The sequence below is a fragment of the Pseudophryne corroboree genome, chromosome 8 (assembly GCF_028390025.1).
Source record: "Pseudophryne corroboree isolate aPseCor3 chromosome 8, aPseCor3.hap2, whole genome shotgun sequence".
Lineage (NCBI taxonomy): Eukaryota > Metazoa > Chordata > Amphibia > Anura > Myobatrachidae > Pseudophryne > Pseudophryne corroboree.
The window spans coordinates 414,669,307-414,694,311 of record NC_086451.1 but is presented as its reverse complement, the minus strand read 5'-3'; the positions used below and the strand labels follow the sequence as shown (position 1 = coordinate 414,694,311).

The following is a 25,005-nucleotide window of genomic DNA, read 5'->3' as shown; positions in this document are numbered from 1 at the left end:
AGCCAGAGACATTAACTGGTCCCCAGATGGTTGAAAGAGTCATCATGGACCGCTACTTAAGATCTTTGCCCATGGTCCTGCGCAAGTGGGTGAGCCATGGAAACCCGGGTACTGCTGACCAATTAGTGGACATGGTAGAGAGGTATTTGGCAGCAGAGGAACTACTGATGACCACCCAGCAACCCATAGATCCTCGACAGCGCCCTTCAGTAAAGACTGGTAAGACTGTTCCGTGGGAAAACGTTGCTGGGCGGTTAAGGGAACGCAAGGCTGGAGAGACTGTAAACACTGGCCCTGGAGACAGGCCAATGGGGCTAGAATGGTCTATGCTGCCCAAACGGGTTGATAATCTTGTGGTTAAATGTTTTAGGTGTGGTATGCCAGGTCATGTTATTGCCAATTGCCCAGTCACGCAAGAACCCATGCAATGTGATGCTGCCTTTGAATGTCGCAGAATGTCTTTCTTTGCTAGGTTAGCCTGTACTGTGGTACCTTCACCTGAGCTGGAAAAACAAATGTGTGATGTGTTCTTAGAGGGTAACCGGGTAGAGGCCTTGCTAGATTCAGGAAGTTTAGTTACCCTCGTGAAAGCTGGGTTAGTGAACCCCTTAAAGGTCCAGCAAATACCTATTTGGGTAACTTGCATACATGGGGATACCCAACATTATGTCACTGCTGAAGTGAATATAGAAACTTGTTGTGGGTCAGCAATTGTTAAAGTAGGACTGGTCCCCACCTTGGTGCATGAGGCCATAATAGGGAGGGATTTTCCTCATTTTTGGAAACTGTGGGAATCACGGTTATCAACAGATGTGAGAAGTAAAGAGCCAGTTGATAATACCGGTGATTTTATGGATATACGTGTGTCTTCGGAACTTTCTGACCCTTTGCCTTTTGCTAGTTTGGCTGTGGAAGTGACAGATGGGGAGTCCAGATAGGACCCTCTTGCTGGGAACAGAGACATAGTAGTTAGAACTGAAAGCGTGCCTGACCTGGAGGTAAAGAAGGATCTGTTTGCGTCTGAACAGTTAAAGGATTCTACCTTAATGAGGGCTAGAGAGAATGTTAAGGTTGTTAATGGGGAACCTGTGGTACCAGATGACAGGGTTACGTATGCCCACATGGCCATCTGTAATGAGCTCTTGTACCACATTGTCAAAAGGGGTGAGGATGTGGTGGAACAGCTGGTAGTTCCCCAGCCTTATCGGAGAACGGTACTAGATTTAGCTCATCGTCATGTTACCGCAGGACATTTAGGGGCAGAAAAAACCACTGAAAGAGTTTTACAAAGGTTCTTTTGGCCAGGGATTATTAAAGCAGTGTCTAAATATTGTTCTTCCTGTCCTGAATGCCAGTATCATGCCCCTAGACCCCATTTCAGGAGCCCACTAGTTCCCATGCCTATTATAGAGGTCCCGTTTGACAGAATAGCCATGGATCTCGTGGGGCCCTTGTTAAAGTCTGCTCGGGGCCATCAGTATATCCTGGTAATTATGGACTATGCCACTCGATATCCTGAGGCTGCCCTTTACGCACTATCACAACCAAGGTGATAGCTAGGGAGCTGGTGCAGGTTTTTAGTAGAGTGGGAATACCAAAAGAAATTTTGACTGACCAAGGTACTCCATTTATGTTAAGGATCATGAAAGAATTGTGCAAATTATTTAAGGTCACTCCCCTCAGGACGTCCATCTACCATCCCCAAACTGACGGGTTGGTGGAAAGGTTTAATAAAACATTAAAAAGTATGTTAAAAAAGGTTGTTGAGAGAGATGTGAAAAACTGGGATTGTTTGTTGCCCTACTTGTTAATGGCCATCAGAGAAGTTCCTCAGTCCTCTACGGGGTTTTCTCCGTTTGATTTATTGTATGGTAGACACCCCAGAGGGCTGTTGGACATTGCCAAAGAGACGTGGGAAGGACAGCCCGCTCCTTATAGAAGAGTTATTGAACATGTAACACAAATGCAGGATAGGATTGCAGCCGTGGTACCTATTGTCAGAAAGCACATGGAACAGGCCCAAAGTGCTCAACAGAGGGTATATAACCGGAGTGCCAAGATACAGGAATTTGCTCCTGGAGATAGAGTTCTTGTTTTGGTACCCACTGTGGAAAGCAAATTCCTAGCTAAATGGCAGGGTCCATTTGAGATTAGGGAAAAAGTGAATGAGGTTAATTACAAAGTATACCAGCCGGGAAAGAGAAAACCCGAACAAATCTACCATGTTAACTTAATCAAACCCTGGAAAGATAGGTTGTCTCTGTCAGCGGAGCCTTGCCCTTCGGTGTCTTCACCTCGGTTGCTTCCCGCAGTAAAGGTGTCAGAGACATTATCAGCTGATCAGAACAATCAGGTTAAAGAATTTCTCATCCAAAATAGGGAGATATTTTCAGAGCTGCCTGGCCGAACGACCATAATAAAACACGACATTGTCACAGAACCAGGGGTCAGGGTTCATTTAAAGCCATATAGGATTCCTGAAGCTCAGCGAGAAGCTGTTTCTAAAGAAGTTAAAACCATGTTAGAACTTGGAGTCATAGAGGAATCTAACAGTGAGTGGTCCAGTCCCATAGTTCTCATCCCGAAGCCCGACAGTAGCATACGCTTCTGTAATGACTTTCGTAAGTTAAATGAGGTGTCCAAGTTTGACGCATACCCCATGCCCCGTGAGGATGAGCTTATAGGGAACAGCCAGGTTTCTCACCACGTTGGACCTGAACAAAGGTTACTGGCAAATACCTTTATCTGATAGCGCATAAAATGTGACCCTTTGGGTTGCATGGGGCTCCAGCAACCTTTCAACGGGTGATGGATAAAATTTTGAGGCCCCATAGAAAATATGCAGCTGCCTATTTGGATGATGTGGTAATTCACAGTACAGACTGGGGGTCCCATTTGGTTAAAGTACAAGCAGTACTGGACTCAATCAGAGAGGCAGGGTTAACTGCTAACTCAAAGAAGTGCTGTCTCGCAATGGAGGAGGTCAAATACTTACGCTTCACCATAGGCAGAGGTCTAATAATGCCCCAATTTAATAAAATTGATGCTATTCAAAACTGGCCTCGTCCAGTGAATAAAAAACAGGTAAGGGCTTTTTTGGGAATAACTGGGTACTATAGACGGTTTATTCCCAATTTTGCGACCACAGCGGTGCCGTTGTCAGATCTTACCAAAGGGAAGCAGCCAAATATGGTGAAATGGAACCCTGATGCAGAAAAAGCGTTCCAAGCGTTAAAAGTGGCTTTGTGTTCACAACCGGTATTGATAACACCAGATTTTTCAAAAGAATTTGTGGTACAGACAGATGCCTCAGAAGTAGGGATAGGCGCTGTGCTGTCCCAAACCAGAGATGGGGACGAACACCCTATCATTTATTTGAGTAGGAAACTCAATGAGCATGAAAAAAGGTATGCCATTGTGGAAAAGGAGGCTTTGGCCATTAAGTGGGCACTAGCAGAGGCGGATTGGGCATAGGGTTTACAGGGAAGATTCCCGGTGAGCCGACGCACCCGTGGGGCCTGTTTTGTTTGAGGACATGTGGTCCTATTTATAGACAACATTAATAAGATGCAAAATAATTTGCATATATGAAAATGACTTTGCCTCTTAGCCTGTGATTACAGATGATCTAGTGTATGCTCTGTCTACCTGCTTGGCTGACATATAAGATTGAGTGAATAGTGATTGGGATACGGTTGGTGTAATAAGCAAGAAAATATCTTTCTAAATAATTATATAGTTTCCTAAATTCTGAAGGTGTATCATCTAATGTGCTCATAATATTTAATTTTATTTCTTTTTAACTTCCCCCTTGATGCTGGATATGCCCACTATCTGGAAAGTCTTGGGGGGGAGGGTGCTGCTGCCATGGCCCATGGCTAGACCTTACACCTCTGGTGCTGCCCATGTGTGGACACTGGTACAAATTTTTTCAGGGACGCTTTTTGTTCCCAATCCGCCCCTGGGCACTAGATACCTTGAGATATTACCTCTTGGGTAGACAATTCAGACTAGTGACAGATCATGCCCCTTTAAAATGGATGTATGTAAATAGAGGCAAGAATGCTCGTGTAACTAGATGGTTTCTAGCGTTGCAGGATTTTAAGTTTACTGTCGAACATAGACCGGGTACACAATTGGCCAACGCAGATGCATTGTCCCGCATCTTCTGTTTGGAGGCTACAAGTGTTCCGGCCCCTAGGTCGAAACAGGGGAGGGGGATATGTGACCAGAACACTGGGATAGTGTTTGAGGGCAGGTATGTTTGTCCCAGGTTCTTGTCTTACATGTTTTAGAAAATGAAAATTTCTAGGAAAATACTTTTGTTTTGTTAGAACCTTTTCGGTTTGCTGGAAAAGCTGGATAAGGGCCCTGAGAGAGAGATAGGGCGAGTTCCAGACATTGGGCCCAGTTCGGATCTTTGGCCTCACAGAGGGCTAATCAGGGCTTTCAGCTGTGCAAGAGCCTTACAGGGCTTCTAGCTTGATTAATGTGTGCAGACTGCCTGGGAAGACTGCAGGATCTCTGTGAGAGAAACACGCTTCCTGATACAAGTGAGCTATACAGTGTTTACTGGAGAACTCTGTGTTTTTGTTTAGTGATAGTTAGGAACATCTTGTGTTTAGTTAGTGCCGGACAGGCAAGGTATTTTCTTTTGGTGTTTGTTTATTTTCTGTATAATAAAACTGTCCGGGGCCAGTTGTACCGGAAGCTGGACTTGTGTGGTTCCTTAGCTGCTGCGTGCTGCCATTTATCCCAGGAAACGGCACCTTGTACCCTTACAGTGTTACAACTTATATCATATACTGTATGTGTGTGTTTATATGTATGTATGTATGTATGTATGTATGTATATACATGTGTATATATGTATGCACATGGATATATATGTACTATAATTAAAATAAAGTAAACTTTTATTAAGCACTTACAAGTGCCACCAGGAAGACAGGTGGAGGGGTGTTTCTGGGTGCTCGGAAACCCCCCCTGGGTGCGCCACTGAGGCTATATCAAACATATTTAAGTAATATAAATAAAATAAGTGTTCAGGAAAAGTTTAAACATCCCATAAATAAATACACAAACATAATAGAATCAGTAGGATACAACTGCACTTTCTAAGCACACATTCTTCCACCTCTTCGTAAGGCACTTGTCTCTTCTTCCTGGCGGCTACTCTCTGGTCAGAGCCACACACACAGCAGACTTGGCAGAAAAAGCTGCTACCACTGGGCATGTGCAGCAGCTCCACTCTGTTCCTTAAACTGTATGTTGTGGCGGCAGCTCTAGTAATCGTATCATATACTATTGCTATTGCTGTCATAATTTGTACTGCTGGCCAAGACGAGGGGGGGTTTCCAGGCAACCAGAACCCCCCCCCCCCTGCATTTGCCTATGTGATCCTTACACGTAATTATGTTTTGCTGTAAATCACCCCCAAGAGACTTATAGGCTGATTCAGAGACGCTCGTAGTTCAGCATTTTTTTTGCACCACAATGAATTAAAACTTGTACAGCGCATGCGTTAAATGGAGTGTACGCAGAAAAGCGCTGTTGCAATCCAGATGCACAGTATCAGAGATGTGGAAAAAGTGCTGAGTGTTCCTGGCCGATGGCTAGACGTGCGCAGAAATGGTCTGTTTAGTGGGTGTGTTATGGGCCTTTCCCAGGCGTGTCAGTGAAAGCGGCAGAGTACAAAGATGCACAGCTGCAAGCATAGGAGGACGATGTCAGACTGCCATAGGCCTGGTGCAAGTTCCGATGCTGCGACCGATGGTGGTGTATAAGAACGCGTCCATAGGCATTAGTGTGCAGAAGCGTAAACATCACAATAAAGTCTGATTTAATACACATTTAAAATCACTAATTTCATTAAACACATATTTTTGCAATAAGGACAAAGACAATATATAAGGACAAGAGAAGCAGAGGAATAATCCTGGGCTTTGGGGAGCTCTTCCTATCTGCATTTAATCCAGTTTCCTGTGTAGAAGACAGCACTGACTTATTAGGAATTTGCGCACTAACCTGTTTGCCGTTGTGTGTGACTGAGGACAGGATTGTGCGCAGAGTCTTCACGCCCATGGCGATGTCCAGAAGATGGGCGGCAAAGAAGAAATTGTTGTAGTGGCCAAGGATGGACATGACGGTATACCACACCAGGTACAGGAAGGTCTGGGGGACAAAGGTACAAAACTTGCAGTGTCAGTGAGGCCACACACAGCAGGAGCAGGACAGATTTCCATGTTGTACGGTCCAGGTTTTAAGGATATCCCTGCTTGAGCACAAGTGAATTAATTAGTACCTCAGTCATTTTGATTTAACCATCTGTGCTTTGGCATGGATATCCTTAAAACCTGGACTGTTGCACTTCAAGAGCAGCTCCCGGCCAGCGCAGCTTTAGAGTGCTGGCCGGGAGCTACTCATCGCTTCCCGGCCCGCAGCGGCTGCGTGTGACGTCACGCAGCCACTGCGGCCAGCCCCTCCGTTCAGTCAGGCCACGCCTGCGTTGGCCGGACCGCACCCACGAAACGGTGGCCAAATGCTGCGGTTCCGCCCCCTCCCGCCCAGCGATTGCCTCTGCCTGTCAATCAGGCAGAGGCGATCGCATCCCTGCTACGGCCGTCTGGCATGCGCCGGCGCACTACGGCGCATGTGCAGTAGGGCCCCGTTCGCTCTGCTGTGTTAAAAAGCAGCGAGCGAACGGGTCAGAATGACCCCCACTGTGCAGCTCTGCACAACAGCAATGTATGATGGTGCATGGAAGGTAAGAGAAAGTAACGCCTATCCTGCATCGTAATGAATAGCCTCATAACCCTGTGTGCACCTTCATTAAATGAAGACATTAACAAGGCTAAACTAGCAGTATTTCAGAAAACTGAGAAAGATAGTGGCAGTTAAGTTAGTAGTACACTGGGCAGTGACGCAACATTTTAATTCTCTCCCCTATTTGCATGTCCAAACAGACGTATGATCCCACTAAAGTGGGAGCAGAGACTGTGCCCGAAGCTAAGGCGTAGGCTTGCAGCAGTGAATATGCTAAGCTGACAAACTGACAGTGTGCTAGGCAGCTAAGCGCAAAATGACCACGCGTTTCACACTTTCAGAAAATGTTTTGAGTACGATCTTGTCATAGAAAGTAGTTTATATTTCAAGCTGTTCTTACATTATCTGTGAAGACAACGCCGAATTTCCAGATCTGATACTTTATATCAATTGAGGTGATCCTGTAGGAGGAAACAAAAAGTCATGGATAAGGGCATTTCTGCTATAATATGCAGAATACTATGAGTTCTCTTGTTCTAATGACTGGTGGCTATGAAACCAAGTGTATAGATAGTGACAGTGTGGTCGCACAGATTTGTACAACTCAGAGTATGGGCAAATATCCGCATTTAGGCCCTCATTCCGAGTTGTTCGCTCGCTAGCTGCTTTTAGCAGCATTGCACACGCTAAGCCGCCGCCCTCTGGGAGTGTATCTTAGCTTAGTAGAATTGCGAACGAAAGATTAGCAGAATTGCGAATAGAAAATTCTTAGCAGTTTCTGAGTAGCTCCAGACTTACTCAGCCATTGCGATCAGTTCAGTCAGTTTCGTTCCTGGTTTGACGTCACAAACACACCCAGCGTTCGCCCAGACACTCCCCCGTTTCTACAGACACTCCCGTGTTTTTCCCAGAAACTCCAGCGTTTTTTCGCACACGCCCAGAAAACGGCCAGTTTCCGCCCAGAAACACCCACTTCCTGTCAATCACACTCCGATCACCAGAACGATGAAAAATCCTCGTTATGCCGTGAGTAAAATACCTAACTTTTGAGTAAAATAACTAAGCGCATGCGCTCTGCGAACCTTGCGCATGCGCAGTAAGCGACTAATCGCAATATAGAGAAAATCGGCAACGAGCGAACAACTCGGAATGACCACCGTAGTGCGGGTGCAATTCAGGCTGGTTCTACACCGGTCTCAATGTGTGGAATAATTGTATGGTGAGGAGAAGGCTTCTGTTCTGGACATACAGATGTTTCCATGCTCATTCTACAAGCTAATCGCGGCCAACACTGCTCATTTGCTGGGATTAAAGTGCCACATCTGTATGAGAACAGAGAACTCCAGGAGACCACTTTTGCTAAAAGTAAGTAGGACACCAGCAATACACATAGAGAAGAAAACATGTTCTGTAAGGTTTGCAGTTTAATATGGAGAGGGGGAGATGTATCAAGCTGTGGAGAGAGATACAGTAGAAAGAGATACAGTACCAACCAATCAGCTCCTGTCATTTTACAGGTTATGTTTGAAAAATGACAGATGCTAAGTGGGTGGTACTTTATCTCTATTTAATATTTGATACATCTCCCCCAGAATGAGAAGAAACAGAATAATTCAGAGCTGATCAAAATCTCTGACATGCAGGGGAACGCCCAGCACAGGGCTAGTCCACCCCACATGACCCCCCCCGCAGAGGTGCGGAAGTATGGCACAGCAGCGATACTTTTGCACCTGACAAGTAGCTCCCTGCCTACGCAGCCTAGATACCTGCCATGTTTTTGGTCGCTTCGGCTACGTGTGACATCACGCAGCCGCAGCGACCCGCCCCAGCAACGGTCTGGACACGCCTGCATTCTACAGGCCGTGCCCCTTAAACGGAGCATCGACGCCCACAAACGTGGCGTCGACACCCTGTTCCCGCCCCCTCCAGGTCTTAAACTGCGTTCTGCAGAGAATGCAGTTTAGGACCTGACACATGCACATAGCGGCGTACAAGCATGTGCAAAAATTGCTACCTAGCGATTTTTGTACATCAGCGACGGGGTATGAATTAGACCCCTAATCCAGAGTGCGAGCATCAAAAAGGGGACAATTCTGAGAAATATGGGGTACATTCTACAAGAGCCTCACAGAGGAGTCAAAGAGACTTGTGCAATAAACTACTTTATACTGATGAAAAAGAAGAGGAACAACTTATTTCGATTCTGGAGAACATTTATGGAGATAAAAACAAGATGCTTGGATGGAAGTGGTAAAAACGTAGGGAAAAAACCTGACGTCAAGATGTAGTTTACATTTAAAGTTCCTAATTCAGTAAGGATTGCAAATTCTGCTAATTAGATCGCAAACCGGGGGCCGCCATAATGATCAGCGCCTACCCCCGTCCCACAAGCAGAAATTGCGAACACATCGCAATTTCTGCTTGTTGGCAGAAACTGAGGCTGCGCGTGACGTCGCGCAGCCACCGTGATCACGCCCTCGGAGTGCCCCCTTTTGGCCGCCTCCGCCCCTGGCTGAATGACAAGCAGAGGCGATCGCATTTTCTGGGGGCCCTCCGTAGAAAGTGCGGGTGCATGCGCAGGACAGGCGCATGCGCACAACGGGCGCTGCACAAGCACCCGCGGGGCGATCATAATAATTCCAGTTGGATCACGATTTGCGATCCAACCTGAATTAGCCCCATAGTGTGGTTTAGTGTAGGGTACAAAGGAGGTTCAGATGTGAGTAAATAATTATATTGAGTAGGGTGGAGAAGAGGCTATTAAATGTAAATAAGACTAAAGTCATCTAAAGGATTGAAGGATCATGGTGAATATAGGGACTGATGAATGGGATATTGCTGGGTTATAGGTAAAATAAATAGGGGGAGATATACCAAGCCTTGGAGAGGGATAAAATGGAGACGATGCCCAAAATAACCAAGTAGCTACTGTAAGTTATCTAGAATAGTCATTGAAATGACTTTGTGCAATTTCTTCACTTTATCTCTCTCCAAGGCTTGATACAACTCCCCCAAAGTGTATAATCCTACCATGTTATCAGGGATTTATCTGGCTCTCGCTTCTTGCCATTTTGAGAGCTGATTTCCAAACTGGCCAAATCCATTCCCAACAGTTCCGCTATCCTCTCACGGCCATAGATGTCTCCATATTTATCCAGTACCTGGAAGGGAAGAGAAGGTCACTGAGCAGGAGAAAGGACTGGAAGTAGGAATAATCTGATTTTACGTTAACGAGTTTATGGTAATTACCTTCCGCTTCACAAACTTGTCCCAGTAATTACTTGGAAACGATCTGCAAACGTTTGTAAAACAAGAGACTGATTCATATTTAAATCTTCAGAACAGTTGTATCTTTAATCATTTATAGGATGTATCAGACACATATTACAATATACAGTATTTTTTTAACTATTAATGATCCACTGGACTTTGAAGGTTATAATATGACAAAAAGCCGCATGGGGTAGTTATACCTGGCCTACCAACTTCAGAAAGCCATCACAAAAAATTGTGGGGGCAAAATGTATTTGCCCTGGTGCTAGTTAAAAGCCCCAACACTGCATTCCACAAATGATAACATAGTTTCACAATTAATTAATTGTGTCTGGGTACTGAGTCTTAAGGCCCGTACACACTGGTCGATATATTCAAGAGAACGGCCGATATAGGCCCTCATTCCGAGTTGTTCACTCGCAAGCTGCTTTTAGCAGCTTTGCACACGCTAAGCCGCCGCCTACTGGAAGTGAATCTTAGCTTATCAATATTGCGAACGAAAGATTAGCAAAATTGCGAAGACACTTCTTAGCAGTTTCTGAGTAGCTCCACACTTACTCGGCATCTGCGATCAGTTCAGTCAGTTTCGTTCCTGGTCTGACGTCACAAACACACCCAGCGTTCGCCCAGACACTCCTCCGTTTCTCCAGCCACTCCAGCGTTTTTCCCAGAAACGGTAGCGTTTTTTCGCACACACCCATAAAACGGCCAGTTTCCGCCCAGAAACACCCACTTCCTGTCAATCACATTACGATCACCAGAACGAAGAAAAAACCTCGTAATGCCGTGAGTAAAATACCTAACTGCATAGCAAATTTACTTGGCGCAGTCGCACTGCGGACATTGCGCATGCGCATTAGCGACTAATCGCTCCGTTGCGAGAAAAAAATAACGAGCGAACAACTCGGAATGACCCCCATATTGCGGGACCATCGGCCAGTGTGTACGGCCGATATGTCTGTGAACTCCGTCGTTCACAGACGTATCGCGTCGGCCGCGCAGCACAGCCGACGGCCAATATATCTACCGATATATTGGCGCGTCGCTGTGTGTGCACGGGGCGGTCGGCCGACCGTCCGTACACATGCTGCAGCGGCCGGCGGTGATTGACAGCTGAACTGGGCGGGCGTGTGTACACGCCCGCCCAGTTCATGACGTCAGTCCCCGACGGATCGGGCAGTGTGTATGCACAGCACACTGCCCGATCCGTCCATAGATATATCTGCCGATCAATTGATATATCTGCAGATCTACTAGTGTGTACCCACCTTAATATAGGTAACCAGCACTGGAATAGTTTCCAAACAGGAGCTAGTAGAAATGTTTTTTTCTTAAAATAAATAAATAAATAAAAAGTAACTTTACATTTATCAGCTTCCACCCAATCAGAATCACTCACGGTGTATTCAAGACCAGACGATCCCATTGTCCTTTGATGTCATCGTCTTCCGGCTGCTCGGTGATGTAGACACCATCAAACTCAAGCTTACGTGCCAACTCTTTCTCTCGTTTGAAGATAACCAGAGGAACCTAATAAACAGAGAAGCCATATGTGAGGCAGACAAGTTATCAGTTTCTAGTTCTACTTTTCTTGAGATTAAAATTTTGCCAAATGGTAGAAACACAAGAATGGAGTATAGGATTGAGAGATCTATGTACTAAGCCTTGGAGAGAAATAAAGTTGATGGAGGTAAAGTACCAACCAACCAGCTCCTGACATTTTTCAAACACTGCCTGTTACATGACAATTGGGAGCTGATTGGCTGGTACTTTATCTCCGTCCACTTTATCTCCCTCCAAGGCATAGTACATTGACTCCTTAGTCTTAAAACATGGTCATCGTGTATTTCTGCCTCACCTTCAGACAGTTGTAGCCGATGATGCACAAGAAGGCAATAAGTGTGTGTACTATGGACAGAATATTCATTGCTGGTTGCATATAGCCGGTGCTTTCCTCCAAGAAGAAGTATACAATGCTCTCTTCTTCCTCATCATCGTCACCCCCTCCCTCATCAAGTATGGGCAGATCCTCCTCCATTCCTGAACCTTCAAAGTCATCCTCACCTTTTGGGGAATCAGACACCTGGGGTAATTAAAATCAACATGAATTAAAAGCATGGACACGCTTGAACGGATCAGTGCATAGAAAGAAACTGGTCTCTAGTAGCAGTGGTGAGATTTAAAATGGATCATTGGTTAAGAGGAAAGTATGGGGTAGAAGAGACAATGAACTCTATGATCAAACGTCTTCCCTGCTTTGCTTTGTGGTGTTGTTTGGAAACACCTAGAATTAATGGTTAATTATGCTTAGACTTCCAAACTTTGTCATTTAATTGGATATATGATGCACAGAGACGTCACTGTGGTGTGCAGGGCAGCAGAACTGAACTCAGTCTACTGAAGACCCATCTGAGGTGTCTGACAGAAGTCAAGAAGCTGAACATTGAATCCTATCATACAGGATAGGCAGCACGGTGTACGGTAAGAGATTTGCGCAAACCCCTGTGTTTTGGTTCTCAATATTCAGAATGTTTTGGTTTCGTCAAAACCACCCACAGATATTTTGGTTTTTGATCTGGATTTCTTAAAAATGTTGGACCTGTTCCTACAGTATTATTAACATCAAAAATATTTGAGTCCTGTTTGATATGCAACACTTGTATATCTGTGTACGACTGAGTCTGAAATTGCATACGAACCACTACTATGCAGCGGTCACAGTTTTTTTCCATTCCAAGTTTGCTTGTGCTATGTATACAGACTCAATCGGACACAGATATACAATTGTTGCATATCAAATTAGTCAGCACAGTCTCCTGGTATGGTATAGTCCAACTAAGACACATTTTCAGGTATAAAGACACAAAAAAGATGCCCACTGCAGGTAGAGTCACAGGAAACCTGGTGACTCACTCTCACAATTTGTCTACTAGGGCTTAGTTGCATGAGGACAAATCTGTAACTTTTCCAAGCAGCAAATCACAGGGCTCAGGCCAATACAGGCGAATCAAGGCAGAGTAACAGCCTAGTCAAAATTGAATTAAAAAGTTAATAACTAACTTCTCAAATCACAGGCCTTATGCCAACACAGACAATTCAAGGTAAAGAAAACTTAGTCAAAATCAAACTTGAATTAAGAAGTTAATAACTAATGTCACCAAGCAGCAATCACAGGCCCCAGGTCAATAAAGGCAATTCCAGGCAGCGAAACCGCGAAGTCAACATTAAGTTATAATAAAAGACTTGAATTTTTTTCTGTTTTTGTTTTACACCAGCACAAATAAAAAGAAAAAAAGAAAAGAAAAAAAAAGCATTTTTTACCACTTATTATTTTTGGGGTGTAGCTGATCATGACACATCCACACCCAATAAGCACGGTAATATACGCCAAAAACACACACTCTTGAAAAAATAAAATTTAAAGTTATTTATAAAAGACTTGTCATTTTTTTTTTAATCTCAATAAAATTGTTTGGAAATAAAAAAAACAAAAACACCAACAACAAAAAAAAAGACATTTTTCCACTTATTATTTTTGGGGTGCAGCTGACAGGGGGACGTGTACACATCCAGTAAGTACAATAATATATGCTCTCCAAAACACATAGTTGTAAAAATTACATTTTAATTGAATTATAAAAGACTTTTCACTACGTAAAAAAAGTTGTTTTTTTTACAAAAAAAAAAGGTCTTCTTTGGGGTGCAGCTTACTCAGACACATCACAGTATATTTTGCACAAATAATCTAGAAATTCCAATGTCCTCAAGCACAAATGGCAATATTTACACTGCAGTGTATATACTGTAGATATCCTTGTCCAAAATAAGTGCCTATTTGCAGTTTACACGGCACAGGATTGCAGTTGCTTGCTAGTGTGTCCGACAAACAAACATACGCAGTGACAAAGATGCCTGCAGTCAACCTTTCCACCTACTCCATATACCTACTCCAACTCTCTGTGGGGCGGATGTATTAAGCCTGGAGAAGTGATAAAGCAGTGATAAGTGAAGGGTGACGCACCAGCCAATCAGCTCTAATATGTAAATTGTATTGTTGTTGGGTTATCTGCGCACTGAGATCCTAATGTGTGGACGAGCTGCTAACACTTGTAGGCGACCAGACTACAGATTGCAGAAATATTTGAATTGTAGTGTAGCGCTCAGTCCTAGCTACTAGTTTTGCTTGCCTAAGTAAAATAAGTGTTGTCTGTGAGTACCCTTAGGTTAATTATAACCAATTATATTTAATAAGGTGATAGCTCTTGTATGGTATATAGTCTATTGAGAAACAAAGAAATTGGAAACCGCACTGGTATAGTTGGTGTATATGTGTAATGATAGTTATCTGTATAAACTGATAATAAAATTTAAGGTTCAAATCCTTATTTTGGGGAGCAGATACGTAAGGTAACACATTCCTTATTTTTTTGTATCAAAAGACTACCCATCAGTGGTGCTCCCCCGAGTCAGTTAATCGCAATGTGAACTTTGAAAAAAGAAAAAAGAAGACTCTTGTTGGGAAGCACTCATATACAGATAATGTTGTACGACTAAATGTCAAAAATAACTAACTAAAATACAATATTTTATTAATTCTCATTAAAATTGATTATTGAGGAGTTCAATAGGCGCCAATATTTTGTTAAGTAGTGACATTGCGAAAATATAAAGAATAATATATAGATTACAAGGTGCCAATACCTGATTCAGGCCGAGATGGGTATATCTATGATTTTGTTTATACTCCAACTGTAGGACAGCCTGTGATAATAAATTGCTCATTTGTTGTAAATATGACCGTCATTTGTAAACTGCTATATATCCCAAATGGGAATTTTGATCCTAGCAGATGGTTGAATCATAGGTCATGACCGAGACGTAAGACAATGCTCTATATTAGTGACAGATGGGTGGCAAATATTTGCCACCCATCTGTCACTAATATAGAGCATTGTCTTACGTCTCGGTCATGACCTATGATTCAACCATCTGCTAGGATCAAAATTCCCATTTGGGATATATAGCAGTTTACAAATGACGGTCATATTTACAACAAATGAGCAATTTATTATCACAGGCTGTCCTACAGTTGGAGTATAAACAAAATCATAGATATACCCATCTCGGCCTGAATCAGGTATTGGCACCTTGTAATCTATATATTATTCTTTATATTTTCGCAATGTCACTACTTAACAAAATATTGGCGCCTATTGAACTCCTCAATAATCAATTTTAATGAGAATTAATAAAATATTGTATTTTAGTTAGTTATTTTTGACATTTAGTCGTACAACATTATCTGTATATGAGTGCTTCCCAACAAGAGTCTTCTTTTTTCTTTTTTCAAAGTTCACATGGTATATAGTCTCACAGATAAATCATGATATGTTTCCCAAACAAACTGTTCACATATATCTCGTAAATGACAAGTTTTATTGCGATAGGGATAAAGAAAGTGATTAGGGAGTTGTTAATAAACTCTTTGTCTGTAAGTTCACTACGTATGTGCTGCAGCTTGCAGCGTCCCACACAGCTGCTGATAGTCTTTTTGTTTGTGGTAAAAGTCCAAATTCCGTGTTAAAATCCGAGGTGTATTGCAAACATAAACACAGTCTTTTGATGTCTTCACGGTAGGAGTGTTTAGGGTTAAGCAGGGATAAAGTAGGTTGCTCCGGACTGGTCTTTCTCTCTAGTCTCAGCTTCTCATGGTGTGTCCTGGTACAGACACGCCTGGAAGCTAGAGGGTTCGAGAGGCTGACCTGCCTAGGGTGAGGGGGACACTCGGTCAGCGCTCTACGGAGCAGCTTCACGAGTGACACCCGCCGCATACGGAGACTCACCTTCTGTTTCTGACGGTGTGCGGCGGGGAAACAGGAGAAAACAGAAGGTGAGTCTCCGTATGCGGCGGGTGTGACTATCAGCAGCTGTGCGGGACGCCGCAAGCTGCAGCACATACGTAGTGAACTTACAGACAAAGAGTTTATTAACAACTCCCTAATCACTTTCTTTATCCCTATCGCAATAAAACTTGTCATTTACGAGATATATGTGAACAGCCCATTCGGAGAGGTATTATATGCTTCCAACGACTTACCTGGTGACGTATATGAGATAACCATTTGGAATTGCACCACACTGAATTTTCTCTTGAACTGTGGAATATGAACTTTTCCTTTATTTTTATTCATCAGTCAATTATCACTTGAGACAGATATAGGTGTGTTGATACCAATTTTTATGTTGATTTTATTTTTGCATTTTTTATTAAATATAAGATTCACATATCACACGTTTGCTCTCTTTTGTGCATAACTACTGACACACAGCGCAGCCATTCTTGTTGTTCTAGCATAAGGAGAAGTTGGGTGGATAAACTACAACCTCCACTGGGTGTCCACCCAGGTCACTACTGTGCACTCTGCCCATAGAGACAGAGCTGCGTAATGACTGGGGTAGTATGCAGAATCTGGCATAAAAAGATATCTAAGTAATCATAACTGTTATACAGCAGAATATAAGTGGGTCTTGCAAAGTATCTCGGAACGTGCTTGGTCCAGAAATTTACTTAAGGTTCAAGAAATGTTCAAGATCAGTCTGTAAGCAGTCAATAGAGATCAATGGCACAATGCAAAATAACATACAGTAGCTCAGATGAGAACAGGCACTTACAGTAGTTGACTGACTCTTCCATATTTTAACAATTGAGAGAGGTCCTAGTTTAAGTCCTACATGATCGTTGTAACTAGAACTCACCTTGTAGAACAGAAGAATGAAATTGATAGCGAAAGCCAAGAAGAGCGCCAGGAACCGAAGGTTGTAGAAATTCCGAGAAAGATAGTTCTGAAGAGACAAGAAATATAGTGGTTTATCATCACTGTGAAGACCACAGTCACATGGAGGACAACCACATTAAGGGAGAGTTGTGTTAAATTTTCTGTATAGGATAGGTTGTGAAGTTTCCCATAGCAACCATCTTTATAATTTCATAGAATATATTTAGTGAATTATAACTAGAATGTGATTGGTTGCTATGGGCAACTTCTCCACTTGCCCTCTTTAGAATGTTTGATACATGTCCCCTTATGGATAGTAACACTGATGAGAAGTTATGATTCCTCACTGACCAGGAATTTTATTCTCTGGATCTCCAGCTCATTCCAGAACTCAAACCCTCCTTCTGATGTCTCTGCTTTCTTGTCCTTTGATGGAGCCTTCCTTTTGGTTTTAACAGTGACCTCTGGATCTCCAGGTTCTTCGGGAGCAGGAGCTGCAGCTTCTTCCTCCACCACCTCACCTTTCTCCCCATTCTCTGAGCTAGAGGCATTGGATGGACATTTAAGTGACACAGTCATGTCTAAGAGATTATTTCTTTGTCCTACACTTATTTACATTTTTATGGATAGTTTACCCACTAAATGCTCCCGAGTCTATGACTTATAAATATTTTATTATTTACCACATATAAAACATGCAAAATTATGTGCAAAAAAAAATAGAGAAAATTCACTGTAATATTTAACTTTTCTAAGTATATACAGTATATATGTATGTAATGGGAAAATTGGCTTTTAGAATTGACCTGCAAATATCATCTACAGTTATCTCAGAAAGTTGCATACAGAATATTCCAAATATTAGATGATGATGCAAGGGTAAGGATTCAGAGGTGGAACGGTGCAATCTGGAGCTCAGGAACTCCACTCACTCTGCTTTCTCTGGCTCCGCCTCTGGTGCTGGCTCCTCCTCCTCTGCAGGCGGCTCTGGTTCAACTGCACCATCTAAGTGTCCTGGCATATCTTCATCCTACAGGAAATTGTGAACATTTTAACGGTTATCACATAGATATCACATAGATAAAAATACATTAATTACTGTATGAGGGTGATCTATCCATACAAATACTGATCCACTAAAAAATATGAGACAGATACAGATCTTTTTGGGCGACACAATAAATTGATTAAACTGCGCCTGTTGCAGAGTTGCGGGCATACACTGCTCCAAAGAAACACGCTCAGAAAATGTTTTGTAAATTCTGGAGAAGCCACTGCCTCTATGGCCCAAATATAAGAGACCTGATTGGTTGTCCCCAGTGTTATTTCAGCAATGTAGCTAGATTTAAAGCGGCACTTAGTTTTTAAGGCAAAAACAACCTAATTGCTGCCTTAAATCTGGAGGCTATTTTGCAGGAATGGCGTCAGGACAGTAAACTGACTCATATTACATTTGGGCCTTGTGAGCACCTGGTTTGGTGTTTGGCACCATCATTGGTGTACACATTAACCTGCTCTGTTCTTGGTGCAAATGATATGCCTCCAAATAGGCCTTTTTTTTCTATAATGTCATGCTCTGCATAGCCGCATTAGTTTCATCAACATGCCTTCCAAGAAATTAGCCCTACCAGTGATTGCCACATCGTAACTATGGCATGGTGTTCGAAGATGCATAAATATACTTACTCCAAATTTCCGCTTCAAAATGGGAGATCCCTCTGGAGTTGGAGGTTCCACTGGAGTGGCGTCTCCCATATCCCCTAAGCCACCAGGAGCATCTGGAGAACTGAGTCTGTAGTGGCTGCCATCTTTCTTAAGCTCCATTCCAAATATTTCTGCACCTTCCTCTTGCACTTCTTCTTTGTTCATATCCACAAAGTCGGTCTCATCGCCAGCGTCGGGTAACTCATCACTAACCACTGCAGGAAGTCCATCTCCGTGGACCTCGTCCTGCGTGGGGTCTGGCATGCTGGCCAGAAGCTCAGTTACAGTTAATTTCTGGGCACCCTCCACCAGGCTACCCCCAAATAATGTGTGCCATATTAGGAAGAAGATACCCTTGCAGACACTGTAGATGAAGTGAAGGATTCCAATTAACAATGTCCACAGGAATGAGACAATAGCCATGACTATCTCCTTTATTGACATCTTCTTGACCTGATGAGAAAGAAAAATGGAGACAGAGGTAATACGCACTAATAAATTCATTCATTTTTGGCTTTGCCTGCTCTCAGGGGTGCTGGTTGCACACTCATCTAGTGGTACTTAATGTTCTAGCCCTTCTTGCAATCACCAATTATTTGCTTTCTATAATGGATGAATCTTGAAAAACATCTATACTACATACAGTATGACTATGTGGATGGTTCGCAGGGAACTAGGGGGCATATTTACTAAAAATCGATTTTGGTTTTCAGTCGATTTTCAGTCAATTTTGTGTAACAGGTATTTACTAAAGTCAAAATCGACTAAAAATCGACTGAAATAGAACTCTACACTTAAATAGAACTACTATAAAACCTTCAATACTGTAACATAGTCCAATTCCTAACCCATATTTACTAACAGTCGATATGAACATCTAGAGGCTATATGGCAGGAATGGCGCCAGAAGATATCTCTAATATTTCCTGTGTTTACCGTTTGTTACAGTAAGTAGCAGTGATACAAAAATCATGCGGAAATTCCTGTAAGGAAAGGGGGGAGTAAGAAGTTTAATAAAAAAGCCACTAACTCGTTAAAGTCAAACAGCAATTAAACTCAATTAGGGGGATACATATAAAGCTGCATTTTGTTTAAATTAATGGTTTTCAGTCGTATCAACGGTAAAAAAAAATTGTTAGTCACCTTTCGATACTGTCTTCTGAGGTTCTTGTAGGTGAACATCTTAAAGAAATTAATCACATTGTTCATAAAGTCTCCAAATGCTGATGTTGCTTCAGGCGGAGCATCCTCTGATTCCTCTCCTTCCCCGTATCCCTCAGCTCCTCCACCATCTTCATCATCATCCTCCACCTTCTCTTCTTCCGGCTCTGAGATCTGAGCTGCAATCTGCATCTCAAAAATGGTATCTTCGCAGAAGTTGACAAAGAGTTCCATTTTCTCCGACTCACCGCCTTCATTGACCACATCAAAGATGAACTGGCGCTTGGACTCTTTCACCTGAGGCATCTCCCACTGCGCTTTATTGGTCTCGCTGATCTCAAAGTAAATGCGCTCTATCTTTTTACCTGCTCCCATAATCTCAATCTTGCCAAGGTAAGGCTTAAAGTAGTTGATGATACAATCTGCCAGCTCCAAGAAGTTCTGTAGCCTGGTATCATGAGGGACATGCTCTGATAAATTGGTAAGTAATACTGCCACGTTGAAACCAATGTCCTTGGCTGGTTCCTGGAAGCGGTTGGCAAACTCTTCAAAGTTGATCATTTCATTTTCATCAGCTTCGGAACAGGAGAGAAGGAACTGGATCTCGGATGGTGTGTATTGCTTCTGGCTGTCCATTGCCTTTTGGAAATCTTTTTTGGATATGAGACCCCGGGGATCTGTGACATAATCTCTGCAATAAAAGGAATATAGTACCACTGCTTAATCAGCTATGCTGTGGTTGCCTTGCCTTACATTTCTATCAGCCATCAATACTCTACCTGAATGCATCAGAAGCCACAATATCCTTCAGCTTCAAGAACATGTCAAAGAATTTAAGAATCATTTCCACATTGCTAGAAGATTCTACAAGCATGTCCACCATCTGACGAGCAATTGTCCCGTTGACCACATTGCCTAGAGACAGAGAAATGCATATAGTCCATCAGCACAATTGTATCTTACTTTGAAGGTTGATCTTCATCACTGCCAATATTAAACCAGGCATTCAATATCCAGTTTTACTAGCGTCCCTTATTGACTTTCATTCCCCATTGTTACTAATGTCATTCCATGAAAAGTGTTCTTTATGATCATGAAGGAATAAAATGCTAGTGCCACCTAGCACTAGACATTCTGCATTGTGACTGGCACAATTAGTGGTGACTAAATGAAGACTTACACAGGCCCTCTAGCATACAGTAGACTCTTTGTAGAACAGATAAATGGATTTACTAAAATCTAACACAAGATGTTGCATCCTGAGTACCTTCCTGGGTATTATTACTATTGTCACACAATGGAAGACTTTACCCAGAATCACTTGTGTCACCCAGTGGAATGGGGCCTAATTCAGATCTAATCGTTGTACTGCAAATTTGCAGAGGTCTGCAATCAGATAGTCGCCGCCCAGGGAGAGTGAAACCCTGCCCCGTGCAAGTGTGTGAATGCACGAGTACGGCGTGCAAAAATCCCGCCAGACAGCAGACAGCTGCAAATCCACTTGCAACTCACTCACCATCAAATGATTTTTCCAGTCTGTGCATAGCCCTAGACGTACTCCTACAGTGCGATGAGAACAGGCTGTTTGGGTCCGGAGCTGATGTCACACACCCGCCCTGAAAACTCTTGGGCATGCCTGCGTTTTTCCTGACACTCCCAGAAAACGGTCAGTTACCACCCACAAACGTCCGCCTCCTGTCAATCGCCTTGCGAATGCCCGTGCGTTTGAAATTTTCGAACCATCCTGTCGCTATTTGGTGACGCACATGCGCATTGTGGTGCATACGCATGCGCAGTCATTCGATAATCGTCTATTGTGTGATTTCGCACAACAGCGATTACTTCTGATACGGGCCCTATGTTCTCCACTAAAGCCCAGCAACAGAACAAAGTTTGCATCATTACTAGTTTCAGTGTTCCAATCAACACATTAGTAGCTCTGTAGAAGACATTAGTCTTCACTATCGTCACTCAATGGAACTTTCCATTTTTACTTAGGATAGTCTGTAATGCATATCTTCAACCAATGCTTGTGTCACTCAATGGAAGACATTCACCATACTCGCCAATGTCACTGAGGCATAGTCCGTCTGCAATATTCAGTGTACAGCACATGCAATTAATGACAAATAACATTCAGACACACTTGAGAGCCATTGCTCACCTTCAAGAAGAGAGAGCAGCATGACCACCATATCTTTCTGCAGGTCTAGTAGTTCCTTCAGCAGCCCGATCTGACTGGAGTCCTACAGAGACACATACAATGGCACACCAGTCGGTTAATTGCATATATGGACATTGTGACTTGTACCACCAATGGTGAAAATTTATTTCAGACTATCCAAAAATATGTATCGATTAAAGAAATATCATTAGCCAAACATAGAAGAAAGAAAATTGGACAAATAAACATTAACATATACAATCAAACAAAATGAGAGTATTACAACCTAGCAGAACCCAAGTGTAGCAGTTGTTGAGTTCTCGAAATTAGTTTTCCTCATTGCAACGTGTCTGAACTTGTCTATACTGTGACAGTTACAGTAACTTTGAAAAAAAGCTCTTCTCCAGTTATATTGGCTTATTATTCTGTCTGTCCCTGTCCAGTAAGGAGTTAGAGAAGGACTGTGCAATACTGCACGGCGTATCAGTGATTGCAACGCATGAAAAACTGGGACCAGTGCCTGAGATGTCTCCAGTCATTATATCTGTTTATTAAAGGGCCTGATAGTCAAGTCACCAGCCATGATCAAGGTCACCCAAACATTTGAAAAATTGTCCATTTTTGGGATGAACTGCATCGTCTAGTACAGCGATCTTCTTACCTCAGGGTAGAAGCGACTCCAGAAATGATCCTTGTGTGCAGTGCAATAAAAACACAACTATGTAAGTACAACTAGGAAGAAATGTCCCAAAACACTATGACATAGCTTTGACCCCTTCTCCGGCCCATAGAAAGGAAATATATTATAACATGGTAGTTCACACCATTCGCTGAAAGACTAAGAGGGAATCTTGAAGACATCATCAATATACTTGTGACTTAGAAAACTCTAACTGCTCTTGGGTCATACGTAATTTGTGTTCCAGCCTAAATTCAGAGCAATAACACGGATTTGCACAATTCCAGTCAATCCAAATCTGACCATAATGATCTACAAAAGGTTAATGTGACCATCCAGAATGACTGAACATGCCTTCTTGACATTTGTAGGACACTCTCTAGATAATGATTATATGTTCTTATTAGCACTTATTTTTAGCACATATTGTGGTGAATACGTATATAAAAATAGTTTAAATAGTATAGTATATAGTTTACGTATGAATGTGCTGTCTAATTTAATATGTGAATAGTTCTAGCTGATCTTCAATAGGTTTAGTAAGTCAGCTGTTTATTCTTTCTGAAGTACATGGTGTTCCATCTCTGTTGTGTATAGACAGGTGAATCTTCACGCCTAAGCCACATAACTGGAAGTGTCTCAAGAACTCAGAGGGCCACCTTACGCAACAGAGAACCCTGTAATGTTCTTTTTCTCATGAAGAGTGGGCTGCAGGCTGGTACAATAAGGGAGCTGCTCCTTAGAACGGAACTGTACTGCAGATCTTCCATTTAGAAAGAACAAGTCAATGAATCCTAATAACCCATAAACTCTGGTCAGAAACTTCCAATAACTTGTCAGTCTAACAACAGCCCTTAGCGTTACCTCACACACAAGCTATCAGAACAACCTCAGCACGTCATTATACCTGAACAGCGAATTCTACAAAGACTTCAGACCAAGCAGCAACATTTTTTAAACTACATTATCTAAAGAACTTCAGAACTCTCCACCCTTAGGTCTACCAACTGCCAGAGAACCAGAGATGGATTGCACACCAGCGACGGAAAGGTTAAGGGCAAAGGGGTGAGAAAGGCAGTATAACATGTTCCCACATTCCCTCCCTCTTCCCCCCAGACATTGTGCAACATTAAGAGATGCTGTATGGAACAGACAGACAGGTATCATGTGAGGGGAGGAGAAGGAGGGAGAGATGTGGTATCCAGGGGGTAACCATCTCTGGGCTCCATGTGTTACATGATGCATACATCTGTTTGTGACTCACGGGGGTACCTATGTGTGCACTAGTCCTGTATGTAAATGCGCCTGTGGATAGAGGGGGGGATATTAGATGTGATCTACTATGGATGATCCACTTTAGGGGCACAGGGCATGTATATTATGGTTTGAGCAGGACTTCCCAAACATTGTGCTACATTGTGATTGTACAAGGGGTAGTCTAAGGTTCAACGGGAGGTAACACCATTCAGATACTCTGTCTCTCCTCTTCCTTCCTCCCCCCTGTGACTGACAAATGTCGAGAGGTGCCAATTCACAAGGAAAGCAGGAAGACCACCCCAGGAAAGCGGGCAGTGGTCACAAAACTCTGTAGTGTCACACGGCTGCTGGCAAAACAAGGGGGGAAATGGGTGAGAGTAGGGTGATGTAAGAGAGGGACAGCAGATGGGAGAATACAGAAGATAGAGGACAGAGGTAAAGACTATGAGAAGCAGAGACAGACTGGGGAAAATTAAATAGGACAAAACTGCAAAGTTTCTAGAGATAATACACCAAACTACTATACAAAGTCTCTAAAGATAATCAACCACAAAAATAAACCCTGTGTTGTCACTGAGTGGCCCTCGTAGGAGTTAGAGCAGAGAATCCCATTTTTGGAATAAGGGGGAAATTCAATCTCGGGCAAAGGGTGCGAATTGCCACTGCGTTTAATTGCAGGCAACTGCAACGCATCTCGCACCCTTCGCTCACTACGCTATGAGGCAGTGAACATTTTTGTACGACATCTGGCTCCGTAAAGCCCGGCTATTGCCCCGCTGATTCAGCTGGGCGGATGTATTCCTCCCTAAATGTCCTTCAACTGATATCCTCCTCTGACACCAACAAAGTCCAATTTGGGAAGCTGCACCATCATTTGTTAGGTGCCTAATCCATTAAAATTATTTATGAATTCTATGAAATCCATTCCCAACCACATTTGTCATTCTCCAATCACCCGAAGTTATACTGTACGAGCAGCAGTGATTGGTTACACAGTTTGGTTAATGGAACGTGTCAAACCTTCCAAAGAGGACAAGTGTAGAGGTTTCCCATAGCAACTAATCAGCGTATTGCTGTCATTTCATTCATTCTATGGAATGTGAGCTAAAAACGAATTAATTGCTATGGGCAACGTCACCTGGTTTGATATATCTCCACCTAAGCTGTCAAACACTCTGACATGTATACAACCTGCCCCCCTGCCCAGACTCAACTACTCTTAAGTT

General features: G+C 42.9%; 1 protein-coding gene across 11 annotated transcripts in view; it reads right to left on the bottom strand.

Moving 5' to 3' along the window:
- RYR1 (ryanodine receptor 1) overlaps positions 1–25,005 on the bottom strand; it is a 247,739-nt gene that overhangs the window by 20,359 nt on the left and 202,375 nt on the right. For all 11 annotated transcript variants that reach the window (XR_010183151.1, XM_063937896.1, XM_063937900.1 and 8 more), the window contains 13 exons: positions 21,844–21,925; positions 20,459–20,594; positions 19,662–20,370; positions 18,501–18,971; positions 17,747–17,844; positions 17,166–17,355; positions 16,795–16,881; positions 11,897–12,121; positions 11,438–11,568; positions 10,015–10,057; positions 9,796–9,926; positions 7,166–7,226; positions 6,028–6,174 (listed from right to left, as the gene is read on the bottom strand). Coding sequence is in view for 10 of the 11 variants with exons in the window: in XM_063937896.1 (XP_063793966.1) it covers positions 6,028–6,174; positions 7,166–7,226; positions 9,796–9,926; positions 10,015–10,057; positions 11,438–11,568; positions 11,897–12,121; positions 16,795–16,881; positions 17,166–17,355; positions 17,747–17,844; positions 18,501–18,971; positions 19,662–20,370; positions 20,459–20,594; positions 21,844–21,925 (2,511 nt within the window). In the remaining variant the exon portion in view is untranslated. The remainder of the gene's footprint in view (positions 1–6,027; positions 6,175–7,165; positions 7,227–9,795; positions 9,927–10,014; positions 10,058–11,437; positions 11,569–11,896; positions 12,122–16,794; positions 16,882–17,165; positions 17,356–17,746; positions 17,845–18,500; positions 18,972–19,661; positions 20,371–20,458; positions 20,595–21,843; positions 21,926–25,005) is intronic.